This window comes from Carassius carassius, chromosome 45 (genome assembly GCF_963082965.1).
Source record: "Carassius carassius chromosome 45, fCarCar2.1, whole genome shotgun sequence".
NCBI classification, from domain to species: domain Eukaryota; kingdom Metazoa; phylum Chordata; class Actinopteri; order Cypriniformes; family Cyprinidae; genus Carassius; species Carassius carassius.
Genome location: NC_081799.1, coordinates 13,613,619 through 13,632,579, shown reverse-complemented (window position 1 = coordinate 13,632,579; position 18,961 = coordinate 13,613,619). Strand labels below are relative to the sequence as shown.

Sequence of the window (18,961 nt, the reverse complement as noted above, 5' to 3'; positions counted from 1 at the left end):
TGACCACCGCAGCCATACCGGGAGGAGCGTAGAAGATGATGGTGATGATGATGATGATGATGATGAGGTCTTCTCGGCGGAGATCCCACCCGATAGTAGCCTCATGCGTACTACCGGGCCTGGCCCTTTTACCGGACAGGCGTGGGCTCGATGTCCGGCTCCCCCGCAGTAAAGGCAAAGGCCCAGGGACCTCCGCCTCTCCTTCTCCTCCCGGGAAAGCCGAGCTCGCCCTACCTGCATGGGCTCGTGATCGTAGACGGGGCTGGCCACGTCCCCGCCGCTGAACCGCACGTCTGCCGGTCCCCTGGATGGGGTGTTGAGTAGCCCCCTCCTCTCCATCCGTGCCAGACGTGCATCGACCCGAAGGGCCAGCTCAATAAGTCCATTGAACGACGGGGGAAGGTCCAGGGCGTAGATCTCCCTCTGGACGCGGTCAGCCAGCCCATGCAGGAACATGTCCCACTGCGCCTCCTCGTTCCAATGGCACTCCGCCGCCAGGGTCCGGAACTCGATGGAATAGTCCGAGACGGATCTCTCGTGCTGGCGTAACTCCGCCAGCCTCCTGGCCGCCTCCCGTCCTGCGGCGGCCCGATCAAAGACCCGTCTCATCTCGGCGGAGAGCGCCTGGAACGAGGCGCAGCAAGGGTCCTGGTTTTCCCACACCGCTGTTCCCCACAATGCCGCCCTCCCAGAGAGCAGGGTCAGAACGAAGGCCACCTTGGCCCTCTCACTGGCGAAGGTTCTAGGCTGGAGGGCAAAATGCATATCACAATGGTTAAGGAAAGCTCTACAATAGTCGGGCTCACCCGAGTACGCTTCCGGAATCGGGAGGCGTGGTTCCGGCTGGGAGGGGACCTCCGATGGGGCTGGTGGAGCAGGCGGTGTGAGTGGCGCAGTGGGAGCTCGTAATAGCTGGAACTGTTGGGTGAGCTCGGACACCTGCGTCACTAAAGCCTGAACCGCGCGACCAGTGTCGTTAAGAGTCCGCTCCTGGGAGTCCATCCTCCGAACACTGGCGCTGAGGAAAACTTCGAGGGAGGAAGGTTGATTACTCGCTGCCTCCATGTTGGTCAGATCGTTCTGTGACGCTAACAATGGAGGACAGGAGGCAGATGCAAGTAAAGGTAGTTTATTGACAGGAGTTGTGATGGATGAATGCTGGTGAGTGACGCAGGAACCACGATGGCAGCACAGACAGGTGGGTAGGTGATTTGAGTGCGTTGGTAGAGATGACGGTGGTGGTAGATCGGTGATCCGTGGTGATAATCCGTGAGTGACTGTGATAATCCAAAGTAGACCGAACAGGAAACAGGGCAAGGACAGGAACACAGGAGCACGAACAGACATCAACACATGGACCTCAAACAACGATCTGACAAACAGGAGACGAAAGACAGGGCGTTATATAGGCGGTTGGAATGAGATGCACCTGCCGCTGATCAGGCGATCAGTGGCCACACCCACATGAACCAATCAACATGACATAACATGACTACAGCTGGAGACGGTGCGTTCACGAACCGTGACACCTTCCTTTAGCTACTACCCCTGAAAAATGAAAAATCACCTACATACACACAAGTGAGATAACAAGCATCAAAGTTTGATTTCAAACATCAGTTTCACTATGATTTATATCTTTGACATGTCCTTACTCAGTCAATATTAAAAATATCAAGGTTACATTTTCACAGAATGTTCTTTACCTTTTGAAGGATGATTTTATGTAGAAAACAGTAAATCACAAAAAATGACTTAAGCTGGTTTTGCACAGCCAGAGTCACATATGTTTTAGTATAAATGTTGTTTTAGTATAAGTGAGATACTATTCTAGTTTTTTATTGTTATTTTAAATATGATGTTTAAATGTTTTAGTAAATTTTTTGTTGTATTCCTGTAATTTTTTTAAATGTCTGTATAGAATGTTTTTGTAATTTTTAAATATGTCTATAGTTTTTATTCATTCAAGTTTTAGATATTTTAGTACATCAAGTTAAACTAAATGAAAATGAGAAATGTTGCCTTGTTACATACCTGTATTAAAATAAGTTATTTTATTTTAGTCAACTATAATAACCGTCATGCATTTATATTTTCTTTTTTTTTGCTACCGTTTGAGAAGAACATGGTCCTTGATATGAAATAAAGTATTAACAGAATATTTTTTAAATCATAAAAATATGCAAAACTCTGTCTCAACATAAAAGCATATAGATCCAAAGCCCATAACGTTCTTGTTAACTTATTGTTTATCACAAGGGCGAAATGCATGTAATGACACAAACATGATAGAAAATGGATTCATTAAAGTTGCTGTCACCAAGGTGAAAGGCAGAGGCTTTGGACATCTCTAGGGGACCATTTTCCAATGAATAGAAATAAAGCATTAAAGGATGCTCAAGTAACCACCGCAGCTCCTACACACACATACAAAAGTGTCTACATGCCACTCTGTCTGCTTTTTCATTCAAATCTAATGCCGCCTAATTTCTTAAAGACACTGTAGATTTATACGGTTCCAATGGCTGACTCTTAATGTTCCAATTAAAGAAACAGTTAAGCTAGATGGATTTGTTGTTTCCAGGATAATAAAAGATCAATGAGGGATCAGACTTCTTAGTCATAGTGGAAAAAGAGTAAATAAACACAGCAAAACTGTAGATTTGATACTTCCACAAAAATGAACCGAGGCTTGTTGGCTGCCAGACTCATTGTTATCAACTCTCCTTCATGTAAGTGCATCTGCCTTGTCTAGAAAAGCTTCAGGCTTCATTCTCATCTCCAGCCTCCCAGTCCAACCCAGTATGACTATCTCCCTCTATATGAAAGCAATCAGTTTTTCACAGACAAAATCTCCTCTCCTTTCTCCCCGTGTGGATCGCTCGGTCCACGCTCTTCCCAAGGGACTATCTGAACATCAGACGGTGTTATCCACAGCAGGACTTTCTGGCTAGGCTTTAAGTCCTGCTCATTCCAATTCAGCTTTCAGAAAGCCAAAACAAGCCACTGAGACCAGGTTTCACAGAAGCTTGTATCTACACTCTGATGAGCTTCATCTCATACACATTAACATTTCCATTGAATTATTCTTATCTTCATCCACAGTCTTTACATTAAAGAGCCAATCTGTCACTTTCACTGTTGGAGTTTGGCTGTTTATTGACAAGTTAATGGCCCATTATTTCCTGCTGAGACCTGTTTGTTGGCCGTCTATGAATAGAGTCTGATCTCAGGTGGATGTCCTCCAGATGGATCTCACCATTTTGCATTGTATTCGTATGATGTGTAGTTCTAGTATCTGCAGCGTTACATGTAATATGACATAACAATGTGTGTGGTACCAGATGCTCATGCATAATTCTGGAGATATACTCCACATAAAGTCTTGGCCACTTACTCCAGACATTTATGCATGTTGACTTTGCACCCAACTGAGTTAAATTGGTTTCTGAGTGGCATATTCAGTAACAAAGTCTGATGTTTTGGCCATGATCATTTGCTGATTCAGGTGTGAACAGTCTGTTTTGATCTTCTGATTTGCATGTGATCATTGAGAAGAGATGATGTTGATTAACCTTGTGAAGTTTTGAGAATAAGCTTCACTGCCAGCAAGGGAAGTGATTTAAAAATGGCATGTTAAAGGTCAAACAAGGTGTTGGCCAATTAGTCTGAATTTCTTAAGCGGGTAAATCTGCATGAGTCGAGATTTTCTAAATGTTATGGGATCGCTAAATAACCTGCTGAAACCTGTATGCAAATGACATCACATATTGATATTGCAGTCTTTGTTCTTTTGCTTGTAATTGATTTCTTTGTTCGTCATTTTATTACAGACTGTAAGGACAATGTTTTCTTAAGTGAAAAATACTCAAAGGCTACCTGACTTTTTGAGTGGTGTCAATCACTCAAGGGGCTGTTATTTAATAAAGAGCAGCAAGACCTCTGCCTCTGCCTGTTGTTGCAATCCTAAATTGTCAACTTGTGTCAAACGTCAGTGTGGTCTGGACTGGGGGAATATGAACTTTGCCAACTGTTTGACAAATGATATCATTCATGAACAGTTTTCAGCACAGAATAAAAAAGTTTTATAGTTTTTGCGCTGAATAGTGTATCCTTCTCACTGTGTTCCGTCTGTTTAACGCGTGCGTCCTCCGCACCGGCGCTCTTTCAGTAAAGATTTCAGTTTAACACAGACTGTCAGGACGGGCCTTTATGCAAAAATGGAAAGGCTTGCGTGAATTGGGAACATTTACAGATAAGGATACAGATAAGGACATTTACAGATACGTTTTTTGCGCTGAGGATGCACACACATATCTGTAAAAGTGCCTGTCAGGGCAAGCCATTACATTAATGCATCAGCCTGAAGTTTAAAATAAAGATTTATCATGTTTTGGGCAGCTTGGATCACGTACTTTTCCTGCAGGAACTCATTCTGTTTCCTCCAGTATTTGTAGATGCATTTGTCCATAAAAATGTGTTATTCAGTGCTGTAATTTGATGCGACCAGCTGAAGATGTACGTGCACTGTGGGCACATCCGACTAATCAATAATGAGAATCGTTTTCTTAGGGCTGCACGATCTGTCATTTAAGCATCGACATCGCGATGTACGAATCCATGATAGTCACATCGCAGGATGTGCGATGTAGGCTGTCGTAGTTGATCCGTTATTCATTAACTGTACGGGCCAGCTGCTCCCCGGCCCTTGACGAATGTGATTCGCGGATTAATTGCACAGCTTAACCATCATAGAACGAAAGTTTTGACAGGGCAGAGAGAGAGAGAGACCGAGGGAGAGAGAGAGAGCCACAAGCTCACCGTCTTCAAACAACACGAGCACTGTCTTGCTCTCTCTCCCTCGCGCATATTAATCAATTGACACGATGGTGTCGATGTTTAAATTATTTAAAATGAGAATGTAAGTGTGCTCACCCCATTTTTGTCTGTAAGAAAAAATTTGATTAGATTTCTTATCGCAATATATATCGCAGAAAATAAAATATCGCAATGTCATTTGCCCTATTTTCAATGATATTCATTATTGATAATAATCGATTTTATTGATTAGTAGTTGCAGCCCTAAGTGCTTTGAACTGGATTTTAATAAGATTTATATTTTACTAAGGCATTGATTTGAACTTTATTAATTAATTAGCTTCATACCGGTTTTTAAATGTTTTTGTCTTAATAAGCACATCTTTAGACGTCTACTGTACTTGGAAGCAGTTTTACTTAATGCTGTTTGTCTCTCTATTTTGATTAAAGGGGGCATCTTTGAGACGCGGGAGAATGAACCAGTCAGCATGGATGAACTCGCCTTTAAATTTGCAATTACAAGTATCAACCGAAACAGAACCTTGATGCCAAACACCACATTGACCTACGACATCCAGAGAGTAAACCTCTTCGACAGCTTTGAAGCCTCCCGAAGGGGTATGACTCTGTTTGTATTATGTATTGATTTTCCGATTTTATTCTATAAAAATTGCCTAAATTGTGACGAATGTACTAAATATGTACATTTTTTAGTTTTTATCGGTTCGTAGTTATTTAATATAAACATAAATCTTTTATATTATTATTTGATTATCAATTAAATACAGTTGAAAAAGTCAGTGAATCTGATGTTGGACAGTCCAAATTAACCATTTTAAGGGGCAGATGTAAAATATTTAATTCAACACATCTTGTAGGTGGAAAATGCCATTATGAGCTAATGTAATGAGACTATTGCTTTTTATTATGTGCACGCTTTGTTCTGTGCTTTTCTCTTCTCTTTTTTCATACCACCACATATTTTTTCATGTCACATGTTTTTCTTTCCCTGTCTCAGTATGTGACCAGCTGGCCCTGGGGGTCGCGGCGGTCTTCGGCCCCTCACACAGCTCCTCGGTCAGTGCCGTCCAATCCATTTGCAATGCCCTAGAGGTGCCGCACATCCAGACGCGCTGGAAACACCCGTCTGTGGACAATAAGGACAATTTTTACATTAACCTCTACCCTGAGTACACCTCCATAAGCAGGGCTATCCTGGACATAGTCATTTTCTACAAATGGAAGTCTGTTACTGTGGTTTATGAGGACAGCACAGGTGAGTGACTGTTATGGTTTAGAAAAGGGGTTTTTGAAGGCAACCTCAATGTGCTTTTTTGAGGATTTGTTGAGAGGCTTTTTGAAGAGGGATTTTTATACCTTTTGAGCTTGAAAACATACTACAGGCCACAACATTTATATTGAAATCCTCTTTTCTTCTGGAAAGAGTAACTGATGTCCACATATATTTACATTCTATTATATTTGAAACAAGTGGGAATTCAATCTGATTTCAACAGGAACTCCAGCACTGCTTATGGCATCATATGTTTTGAATGCTGGTTCTCAAACATGGGCTTGCTGTACATGCTCTCATGCATTTCATATATTTTTGCTGTCAGCTTGCACTCTCTGTTCTGCCGATGTTTGATATAGGACAATTCTGTAACTGGTTTGCTAGTAGCAAATTTATAGACGACAAATTGCACACAGTCAGCCCGTAAATGTTGGTTTTACTTTAATTAGCAGAGCACTGTCACCCACAGAATTGAAATTCAGCTTCTTTGCTTTAAATCCCTGATTTGAAATGCACAGTGGTGAAACGTTTTAGATCTGGCATTGGCAAGCTTAATGTGATTTCAGGTGGCAAGTGTTCATTTGTTTTTTCTAGGTCAGTCTGGTTTAACTCGCCCTTGACCTTATCAGTTTATTTCCTTTTGACAGCATCATTTCAATACCATATTTCATTTTCTCTATATTCTGACTTTGTGACCTTTTCTAAACCAAAATGGTTTTGAAAACAGTGAAATATTGACTGAATATTGAACAACATCTCTCACGTTGTTATCACAGCCATTTATTTTACAGGCCTTGGCTCATATTCAAGAAATGTTTTGATTGTGACAGTTAATCAGGTTATTAATTATTATTATTTTTCTCAATGAGATGATAAAATATGTAAATCATCAATCATCATAATCAATATCAGAATCAAACAATAGAAATATATAAATCACCTTAACATTAGTTAAGTGTGACTCTGTATGCATTTGAATAAATTGTGCCTGGTCATTATTGTGCATACTTTATCAAATCAAACATCAAAAAGATCAAACATCAAAGTTGTTTCAAATCTGTCATCAAATTGTAATAACTTTCTCTGTCTCTGAGATTACTTCTTTTTGATGTAATCAGTGGCACACAGAGGGGAATAATATAATATTAACCAATAAAATATCATTGTATGTGATCCACAAAATCAAGTCAGCCATTGCATTATGTCCAACTAGACAATCTGTTAAATGTTGTTAATGCTGTTTTAGGATTGAAAATCTGAGAAAATGTGGCTTTTGTCACATCCTGATCCAAATCCCCTCTCCTCTCAATTAAAAAAAAGCAGCAAAAAGACAACACAATGTATCAAAATAATCATATTATATGCAAATTCTGCATAATGATGTAGTTCACTAACACACTTCAAGAGATCCCCTGATGGCAACAAACTAATTTGGAGAGCAAATCAAATGCAGACAAACAAATCCAGAGTTTAATAACACATAAAAACAAATAACCGCAAAACAAATGGAAAATTACACCGCAAATACTTCTATTTCTACATCTTAAAATGAGCATGGTGACACTGTAGCCAGCATCTTTGCAGAAATTGTTCAAATTAGTGTCAGATTGACCAGTTTCAAAATGATTAGTGTGTCTGATTCATAGCCAGTGACTTGGATCGAAATCATTAGGGGAGCTCAGGGAACAGATGCCAGCGCAAATTTACCCTAGTATTTACACATCACACCGTCTCTGCTGTAGTGTGATTTGTCTGGAATTCCTGTGAGCCATCTGTTTGAAAACACAAACTACACACTACTTTCGGTGTGTTTATGTCTAGAAATCTCATACTTTGATAGCATGATTTATGATCTTGTCATTGCATGGAAATACATCATTATATGGCCAAGACTAAATCAAATAACTGAAGCCTGTGGCTAAAAGGGGTTTCATACCTCTGTGTTTCTGAGCATCAAAGCAGTTTTGTTGCTCAGATCTGTGTTTTGGATGTTATTGGGCTTTATTATGATGCCATATTTCATTATGCATGTCATTTACATTGAACTTGTGTAATAGTGCTGCCTTTATAAGAAATTCATGTCCCTAATATTAGTCTGCCACTTCTTTTATTGAATTTCCCTTTGATCTTGCATAGGATATTTTCTACAAAATATGAAATTCTGTAATCCAATTTCGATCCCTTTGAGATTCGGTAGAGATTAATATTTAAGGCTTGTTTAAGAATGTACCAAACAGCCAGGGTGGTAATACAAAGCCATGATGATTTGATGACAAATTTTGAAATTGATAAATTAAATCAGGTAGCTTAGATGGTCTGATCAGATCCTGCACCAGGAAACCATTTTAATTGTTGTGCACATTCAATATAATACTGCATGACTTAGAATTGTGGTTTATAACACAATACAATTTAGAAAATATAAAGGGAACAATATAGTATAATAAAAACAAGAAAACAGGAGCAATGAAGAAGCTTTTGATTTCATCGTTGTGACTCCCAGGGGCCCCTACATGTACTGGAGCCCAATATGTAATTGATGGCCCCATATCAGAGTCTCATTCCGTAAGCATAGGGACCCAGGAGCTTGTTTGATTATTAATGCCCTAAAGCAATTGAGGAGTTCATAAGGAGATAATTTGAATCGGAATTGATATTCATTCACAGAGTAATCACGTTTTAAAGGGATCATATGATGCAATTTAAATTTTTTCTTTCTCTTTGGAGTGTTACAAGCTCTTGTTGCATAATGAAGATCTGTAAAGTCTCAAATCCTAAGAGATATTCTTTATTGAAGTTGAGAGTCAACCACACCCCCTTAAAATGACTTGTTCTAACATTTTATTCTCGCTCATGTAGCCAGCACCATGTTGTGGAGGAGACACTGTGTTTCGTTGTAAAAGCAAAATTACTTTGTTTGGACTTCCGAAAGAGGACACAAGTGGAACTGCAGTGTAGAATAGGCTTGTTGTTTCTCTGATCACAAATGAAGACATGGTTTTGTTTACGCAGCGCAATAAGCAAAGCAATGCGTAAAAAGACAGTTTAAGTCATTATAATCAGTAATTATGTCCCAACTGGATGCAACAAATGCCTTGTTTGTATTGGGTTTTGTTGGTTTAGTCTCATAGTGATGTCCGGATCATGAACAAATTTTTCTATTTAACCATATCTTCTTAATGAACCGGTCGAACCAGTTCACTAAATCAAACTGAATCATTTGAAATGGTTCGCATCTCCAGTATGCACTAATCTACAAACTACTTAAGTTTATAAACAGCCAATTATCTCTGGCCAATCAGAGCACACCTTGCTTTTTTAGAACGATGAGCTTGGTAATAATCGATGAGTTTCAGAAGGCGGGGCATAGAGGAGAAACAATAATGTACATTATATGGAAAACAATGTGTTTTTGAACCTTAAACCACTCAAACACATTGCATTACACCAAATACACAAAATATTGTTCTTTTTAGCAGCGTCATATGATCCCTTTAATGCACAAGCTTTACATATGATGAAATGATCTGCAAGATAGCCTGTTTAGTAGTTTTTACAAATCTGTTGCAATGTTGTTATTGTTAAATAAAGTTAAATAAAGATGAAAAACTTGAACTTGAAGCAGTGGGTGCTGGGCAGATAGCTTCAGAAATTTTAGAAATGTTGTTTTGGCACAAAAACTGAAATAAAATAAAAATGATAGACTATAACATTTTCCAGTTGTAAATAAAACAAATTATTGATGCACATGACAATTCTATTTCTATTTCAAAATTTCACATTAGATTTAATGTTACTTGTATTTTTTATGTAATTTACTAGCCATTTCTGAGTGAAAATCGTTTCAAAAATTTTTCAGTGTAAAATAACTAAAACTGAAACAAAAATTAAAGCTAATTAAAAATATTTAAAAACAAATACAAATATCAAAAGCACATAACTATTACTAAAAAATACGAATTTTTTATATATTTAATAAAACAATAAACATGTGAATAAAAACTACAACTGCAGTTTATATACTGTGCCAATGTCATTAAATGTGGCTTATAGTTGAGATTGTGTGTTTCTGGAGGTGATTGCATCACGCTGCTTTGTGGACGTTTGTACCCCAGAGACCTGTGGACTTTTGATCCGGCCTAGGCGAAACCGTTAGGCTTTCACCAAGTTACATTTTAAAAGGATATTTCTGGATTTCTCTAGCCTTTACTATTATTCTTAAATCTGTTTAAATAATAAGAGAGATTTAGAGCAGTACGCAATTATATTTTAGTTAAAGTATCAAATTATCTAATAACACTGACTGATTTAGAGTAATTTTTATCCCTTTCAAAGGTCTGTTCTGCCTTTAGATAACATTTTTGATTAAAGAGAAGCCGGGAAAAAAAAACATCTGATTGTTATGTATCAACGGAATAGATGAGTCCCAATTTACGGTCCCTGTAAACATTTGCTGTCACAATGGGGAAATCAAAAGTGTAATTACTGCAGCTTGTGATGAGTTTGTTTCTCTTCCATTGCCCCCCACCTTCAATCATTCTCTTGTGTTCTCTTGTTTCAAGGATTGATGCGTATGCAGGAATTGATCAAAGCTCCGTCCAAAAACAACCTGAAGATTCGTATCCGCCAACTGGCATCGGGAGGAGGTGACAGTCGCCCCCTGCTGAAGGAGATGAAGAAAGAAAAAGAGTTTTACATCATCTTCGACTGCTCCTACCAAGTAGCCGCAGAGCTTCTCAAACAGGTGCGGCACTATTTTTGTATATTCTCACTCTGAACTTTCTTTGAACTCGCAAAGTACGTCACTCAGATAGAAATGGATTGAAAATGAGAGTGAAGTGCTCTTGCATGCTGTGGCACAGCAGGATTTCAGAGCTCCACTTTAAAGCAGAAAGATGTAATAAAGTTTGTGCCATGCTTCCTTCAAAATGCTGAAACTTTTATTTTACACTCAGCCTTTCCAATCCTTCCCAAAAAATGTTTTATGTTTCTCCCCCACAGCTGATGTCGATGGGTATGATGACGGAGTACTACCATTTCTTCTTCACTACTTTGGTGAGTCTGAAAAGCGGACTGCTTGCTATTAATAAGAGTGCTTGAATTAATAAGAGGTTGAGTGATTTTCTGCTGTTTTTATAATTGTTGCTTGTCAGACTGTATGATTCGAGCCTATTGATATTTTGTGACATGAAACCTTTGTGCACCCTGGGCCACATCAACTGTCTTTCATGTCAGACTGTAGAACTGTTCATCCTGATTTATGTTTGACAGTGTTCACAGGGCTTTAAATGTCATATGCTGACATTCTCATTGACACATGAATTTGTGAAATTGTACCACACAATCCAAAGCTTTTGTTGGAAAAGGTTTTTTTTCTTTTTTTTTAAAAAAGGGAAAAAAAGCATTTACTGCATTAGCATTTGTTGTGCCAATTTCAGAACTGTTTTCAAATGATTTTGAAATTCGGTAACAAACAGAATGCAGTTTGAATTTAAATTCAGGGTTAAGTCAAATGAAATTAACTCAAATTCAAAGCAAATTTGCAATAAGTCTAATTTTTAACTACAGAAAAAGAAAGGTTTGTCAAGACAAACTTTGAATTATGCAATGACAACCTTATTAGAAAATTACAAGAGGTTAAAAAAAGTATTGGAATATGAACGATTTAAAAGCATAACAGGAAAACTGATACACTACTGTTAAAATAAAAGGACCCATTAAATTGACCAGAAGTGGCTTTTTAACATTGTTATAAAATATTTATATTTAAAATAAATGCTGTATTCATAAAAGAGTACTGAAAAAATCACAGTTTCCACAAAAATATTAAGCAGCACAATTATTTACAGCATTGATAATACAAGAAATGATTCATGAGTGCCAAATCAGCATATTAGAATGATTTCTGAAGGATCATGTAACAGTGAAGACTAGTAATGACTGCTAAAATTGAGCTTTGCCATCATAAGGATTAAATGCATTTTAACAAATGTTATAATCAAATACATGAGAAAACTTTGTCGACCCCAAACTTAGTAGTGTAGATTTATTAGAAATGTCACCTATAGAATTGTGTACGATGTGTACAGTATACACATTTATATTTCCTAAAATGGATTACCTGATAAATTTAGTCATTCAGTAAATTCTACTTTCTGTAATTCAAAGTCCAGTTCAACTTCAAGTGTATTGTGGCCAGTTTGATGAAAAATTCCACCATATGAACTGAAATGGAGCCAGTTGTTTTCATCTCTTACAGCAATGGAAAAACATGGCATGAAGAGTCTATATCTTGTGCAAAGTTTGCACAGCTCTTAAGGCTAAATCTGGACAAACTCTCGTTGCCTTGCAGGATATGTTTGCTTTGGATCTTGAGTCGTATCGCTATAGTGGAGTCAACATGACAGCCTTCCGCCTCCTGAATCTAGATGATCCATATGTGGCTTCCGTGATCCAGAAGTGGTCCATGGAACGCCAGCTGGCACCACCCAAACCTGAGAGTGGACTCATGAGCGGCATTATGACTGTGAGGATCAGTCTGCTCTCATATATTTCTGTTCACATCTAGTTCATTTTTTTAAACTGAAGTGACACCCTTTAATTTTCAGAATTGATTCTACGTCACAAAAACAGCAAAATGGAAAAGTGTATTACAGACAGTATTTGATCCGCTTCTGTAAGATTTTGCATGAACAGGACAATTTGTAGTCACATCTGTTGCAGTTGGCGATTGCAAACATTGCAGTGTGAATGCACATTAAAATGAGCCTATCGCACTACTCAAAATCCTCATTTACACAAAGACCAAAACTAAAACAGGAGCCTAACTTCTCCCTGTAAGCCCTTCCTTCACAGTTAGAATAACTGGGATTAAGACTCACCAATGTTGACTAATCTACCCGTCCTCCAGAAGGCAGTGTAGATACTGCTAGCACACTCAACCTCATTAGACATGCATGAAGGGCTTAAAGCAGGAAGCATCGGGAGATTTATTCAAATCTATTTTTACCATCCAGGTCACATTTTAGCACTGAATAACACCAAGAGAAACATAAGGTGCGTGCAGCAGGGGGCGGGTAGGGGCTCTCTTACTGCGATCAGATGGAAAGGATATTAAACTTAAATACCATTACGTAACATCCAGTATTGTGCAGATGGTAAACAAAAAACACCTTCTGCCAGTATATTAATGCATAATGAAGTTGGATTATATTTAAAGCATATTTCATGTGTAAATTCCTCTCCTTCCACAGACTGAGGCTGCACTCATGTATGATGCAGTGTTCATGGTTGCTGTTGCATCTCAGCGGGCCACGCAGATGACAGTGAGCTCCCTGCAGTGCCACAGACACAAGCCCTGGAGGTACGGCCCACGCTTCATGAACTTGTTTAAAGAGGTGAGAATATTGTACTTTATGTAGCATACACATTCGACTGATTTGAATTGTAAACTTCAATTTGATTGTAAGTGAAAAATTGTAGACACTTTACTTGTAAAATATCTCCAACTTGGCAAGTTTAGTATTTTCAGTGAATTACATTTATTACAATTCAAAGGACACTCCACCCAAAAATGAAATAAATAAATAAATAAATAAAATGATGACTGAATTGTGTTTTTTGGTGGACTGTTCTAATTGTAAACTTGAAACGGTAAAACTTTAGCTTAGGGACCAATTCTCACTAGTAACTAATATGCATATTGGCTGCTTAGAAGTAATTATAAAGTACAAATTAACGCCTTATTTTGCATGCCATATTTTTTATCCTTTAATCATACCTCATACAAACATTTAACAAATACTTTACTATGAATAAACAGCCAATTAGGAGCTCATTGATTTAAAAAAAAAAAGTAATAATTAATAGTGAGAACTGGACCTTAAAATAAAGTGTGATGTGTACAATGCTGTTGAAATGTTTGTGGTAAGGAAGATGTTTCTTGAGCAGGAAATCAGCATATTAAAAGGATTTCTGAAGGATCGTGTGACACTAAGGACTGGAGTGATGATGCTGAAAATTCAGCTTTGCAATCACAGGAATAAATTATTAATTATTATAACATTATAAACTTATTCAAATAAAAAAGCAGTTATATTAAATTATAATAATCTTTCAAAATATCACTATTTTAGTGTATCTTTGGTCAAATAAGGCAGCCTTGGTGAGCATAAGATAATTTTTTCAAAAACATCTCACCCACCCCAAACTTTTGGACTATAGTGTATGTATATAAATTGAAGCAGTACATAATTCGTCATATCATTAACAAGATGTACACTAATCGATGAATGAATCAAATTTACTCAAAATATTTGTTACATCATATTTCTCGTATCAATCCTAAAAACAAACCACAGAGCAGTGAAAATAGTGTCTTGCAGGAGACAATCACTTGAGCTCCAGTGTCTTCAATCCTGTTGGTAGTCTCTGCATTACATAAAATTAAACCTTTTGTCAAATCAATTGATGGGTCCATATTGTATCTGCAACAGTTGTAGTCACTCGAGTCGAAAAATAGGTTATTTAATACATCTCCTGTATGATGTGAATCATGATGTATGTGTGAATGATGCTTGACATGCTGTGGAATATTTATCAGACAGCCTTTTTGAACTCTTTTAGACTTTACACAGCTTTTTTCTCATTTGTGACCCGAAGGTTACATAAATATTTATTTGAAGATGAAAAACATGTTTTTCAGGGCAGAGGTGCCTGAATATGGATACTGTTACCTTTGCGTTTTGATCTTTTTTAAGTCCCAGATCACTGCTGGATGCTCTCACCATGTTTGAACTGAGAGGTCATTACAGTCCTCCTTCATGTCTGAGTGTGGGGTGTGTCCCCCTCCACTCCAGAACACAAAAAAATCAATACCTGTGATACCACAAAATGGTTGTCGAGGGAAATGAAAGTTTGTTCTGAATATCCTCTTCAGTAAGATTTTTAGATATGCTTTCAGTTCCACTTGCATTGCGTCTCAGCAGTCGAAGTATTACTGGCTTCATAAATGGAAGAGACTTTATGGTAGATTTTTTTTATATAGAAATATATATAAAAATGAAAAGTGCCACAGTGCATTAGAGAGGGGGCGGCCCGGCATGGCTCAGCACTGCAGAGGCTGAATTTATTCCCCTGCTTGAGTCTGCCATATTTGTTTGAACTAGGAACCCTCAGTCCTTGCACCTTAATCACAGAGCACCACAGGACTTGAAGCTGCTGTTAGCTAGTTTTTTATTACCTACGCTACTACCTGACAGATATCACTGAAAAAGATTTCACGAGGAATCACACTTGTCTCTGTGACAGGCCTAAGCTTCAAAAAGTCACTGATTAACAGCCTTTTAGCTCACAGTAGGTCTATCTTTAAAAGTTATCTTTCAAAATCAGTTCCCCTATGGAGTAAATTAATGGGATTTTTACTTTCAGAACCCAAATGTTATACTAGCATCATCAAATTAAATCAACATAATGACTGTTTTCAGACAGGTTTCCTGGAACATTTTAACAATCCTCCATTGATCAAAAAACAAGCTCATGCTATTAGTTGAGCCAATGTTGCTATTTTGGGGCTGCTCAAATACACAGAGCTATGTTTTGAAAATGCCACAGAGCTACAGTGTTTACACTGTAACCAACAAACCATTAAATGGCTTTAAATCACATGTTAAACTGGGAATGGAGAAAGTATTGAGCATCTGAAAAATGTCGCACTTCATGTATAAGTGTCTAATTAGGCTTGTTTTGAGTTGAGCAAGTGTGGAGTTAGTTTTCTATACATGCCAACACTAAGATGAACACTAATGAGTCCAGATGCTACATTTTAATGACCCATAAACTCTGTAATACAACCCCATTAAAGCCATAAAACGCTGTGTTGTAAGAGGCCTCTGTACAGACGCTACTGTAAGCTACAGGAACACTCTTAATGTGCTAAATGTTGTAGGGTACAAAAACACATCCTTCTGTGAACTTCATATGTGCTGCGGCCATTGAAATTCTTCACTTTAACTACAGCAGCAGCAGTGCTGAAGGGTTTTAAATAGATTGCCAGGACAAATAAAATCCCTCTTCATTTTATTTACTCTTTTGTTCTTGCTTGTCCTGTCTATTTAAGTCATTTTCACTCTCTTAAGTACTGTAATGTGAATTTCAGTGTGACTAATCGACTGTGACAGAAGGCTGAACAGCTTTAAATGTAGTATTTGTTTATGTTGACCGGTTGGGCAGGAGATGCTGATCAGTGTGGTATTGCTTATGGGGTCCGCCTTTTATGAGGAAAAAGCTGCAGAATGTATTACCTGAAATATAATTTCAAATTATGGACCACCTGTACTGTATCAGAAAAAAAGGAAAATGTTTTTACACCCCATTTACGGAGCATTGATTATTTTCCACTGCATATGATTCTGACAATACAACACTGCATAAAAGACCAACAGCTCTAGTCACACATGTAAGGGAGATTTTCACAGTATTTATTCCTGCTTGCAGCCAAATTGTAGGGTTGAAGTGAAAAATAAGTATAATTATGTTTATTATGGTACTAAACATTTTTATGATCCACATATTAGGGTCACCACCCTCTGCTTCTCAAAAAAACAAGGGAAATGTGTTTTCATTATCATATTATACAGACATTTTAGGAGCATTTTTGCTTTTAGAAAGAAGTGAAATGTTGCAACAATCGCAGCTTAACTGTAACATTGAAGTTACACTGGTTAAAGCAAGTTTATATTTTAAGAAAATATTCACATTCCTGCTTTTTAATGTTTTTGCATTTGTAATTGTTACTTTATTCATTGTTTTGTTTTGCAATGCTTATAATCCAAGCCTGACTTCATGACCAAAAGCATTTTTTTTCTCACCCGACAAATCAAACCAAATTTAAAGTGACCAGTCATGTGACCATTGTTAACCGCCACTGCAATTCAGTGGATATGACAGTAAGTCAGCACTAACAGACTAGTATCCTACCCAGCAGGCTTGATCTTTATAGATGGTAGATGTCTCAGAAAAGTATGTTGTGGTAGATTTCTCAGAAAAGTATTTTATATCTAAAAACTGGTAGTTCAGCATAGTGGTTAAAGGTTTGTGTTGGAAACCCAAAGGTTGTAGGTTCAAATCCCACAGGAGTTGCCCTATGCACTAGCAATGTTTTGGCCTTGAGCGAGGCACTTGGGTTAAATTATATATACATAATTCCTGGCATATCTGAACAAATTATTATGCAGTGCACCACTTGTCTCCAGTGGTTTCATTACAGTTCCCTGAAATGGTGGAAATGGTTTACAATACATAGAGGTCATCATCAAGTCTCCAAGTATCCTCCGTGATATTGAAGGTGTATTCACCTGAGCATGAGCTGGTGATGTGTTGAAGGCCAGCCGTTGCCTGTTATTTGGAGATGTGCTCTGAGAAACACTGCAACCTTGAGAACAGAAGTGCTGTTTTTCTGATATCCCACCCACTTATCAAAGCTAGAGAGGGCTTGCACTGGGCTATTACTCTTCCTTAGTTGCCTCAGATGATTGAATTCTGGGATTATATAATCTTATTTTGGGTACAACAAAGCTAGGGGAAATGATGTTTTTGCTTTTGGAAATAATATACAGTCAGGTCTGATTTTATGTATATTATACATGCTGAAGTCAATATAAAGCATTCTCAAACACTAGACACATCTTAATATTGTTAAGAATGGCTTTAATATTAATGTCAGACTGTATGTAAACTCACCATAGCAAGTTAGTATAGCCCTTTTATTAAAGTTCATGCTCTAAGATTTGTTTTTTGATAAGTCACAACAGTCGTTTAAAAACTCTGTGTCATCCACACTTCAATATTGCACTTTAATATTGCACATAGGAGCTGGTTTGACCCTCATTTCTGCTGAACTGGAAGCAGCTGGTTACATTTATTCACAGAGGAACAACACAGATGTTTTGTAATACTGTTACTAAATTTGGGCACAAAAACAACACATACATTGACTGAGAGACATTGGTTTAATATATTGTACACCACCATGCACTACTCTGAGATTTTTCTTTTAAAGAAATTAATACTTATAGTAAGCGGGGACACATTCAATTTATGTAAAGACACTTATGTTGTTACAAAAGATTTCTTATTCTGTTAAACATTATTATTTTTTTTTTCTATGTACTAAATCAACTCGAGCTGAATAATGACATGATTGTTTTTTAGAGCTGCTTTACCTCAGAATCTGAACTGATCTGTCTTTAGTTGAGTTTCCATAACTGATTCTCTTATATTTCTGTTCATCTCTGTGAAACTGCTCTGACACAATTTGTAATGTATAAAGCTCTTGAAAATAAAGGTGACTTTGACTATTTTTGATCAAATAAATGCAGCGTTTGTGAGCATAAGAGAGAAAACAATAAAAACAAAAACCTCATGGACCCCAAATTTATAATTTGATGTATTATAAATAAAATTGTGACACACATGCCCCAAGGCTGCATAATATTCCATTACCGCTATGATTGAAAGATACAGTAGTAAAACTGATGTTGTGCATCATTCTTATTGTATACTGTTTTTGTGCTTCAGGCCCAGTGGGATGGTTTGACAGGACGGATAGTCCTTAACAAGACTGATGGTCTGCGGAAAGAGTTCAACTTAGACCTCATCAGCCTCAAGGAGGATGGCACAGCGAAGGTGAGTCAGCTTAGCTGGACACTGATGAGAGAGGTTCAACGATATGATTTCCACAGCAGCAGGAATGATTGGAAACCTTGAACTGAGGTCTTTATGTATTTCAATATAGATTAAATAAATTCCTTGTAAGTGGACTCTTGAATATGTTTTTCTCAAAGGAGAACT

At 37.7% G+C, this 18,961-nt stretch overlaps 1 protein-coding gene across 6 annotated transcripts in view; it reads left to right on the top strand.

Moving 5' to 3' along the window:
• The window catches only part of LOC132127255 (glutamate receptor ionotropic, kainate 1-like), a 65,196-nt gene that overhangs the window by 24,531 nt on the left and 21,704 nt on the right, over positions 1-18,961 (top strand). For all 6 annotated transcript variants that reach the window (XM_059539037.1, XM_059539041.1, XM_059539042.1 and 3 more), the window contains exons 2-8: positions 5,269-5,436; positions 5,837-6,094; positions 10,675-10,856; positions 11,114-11,167; positions 12,465-12,638; positions 13,366-13,509; positions 18,689-18,796. In XM_059539037.1, coding sequence (XP_059395020.1) covers positions 5,269-5,436; positions 5,837-6,094; positions 10,675-10,856; positions 11,114-11,167; positions 12,465-12,638; positions 13,366-13,509; positions 18,689-18,796 — 1,088 coding nt within the window. The remainder of the gene's footprint in view (positions 1-5,268; positions 5,437-5,836; positions 6,095-10,674; positions 10,857-11,113; positions 11,168-12,464; positions 12,639-13,365; positions 13,510-18,688; positions 18,797-18,961) is intronic.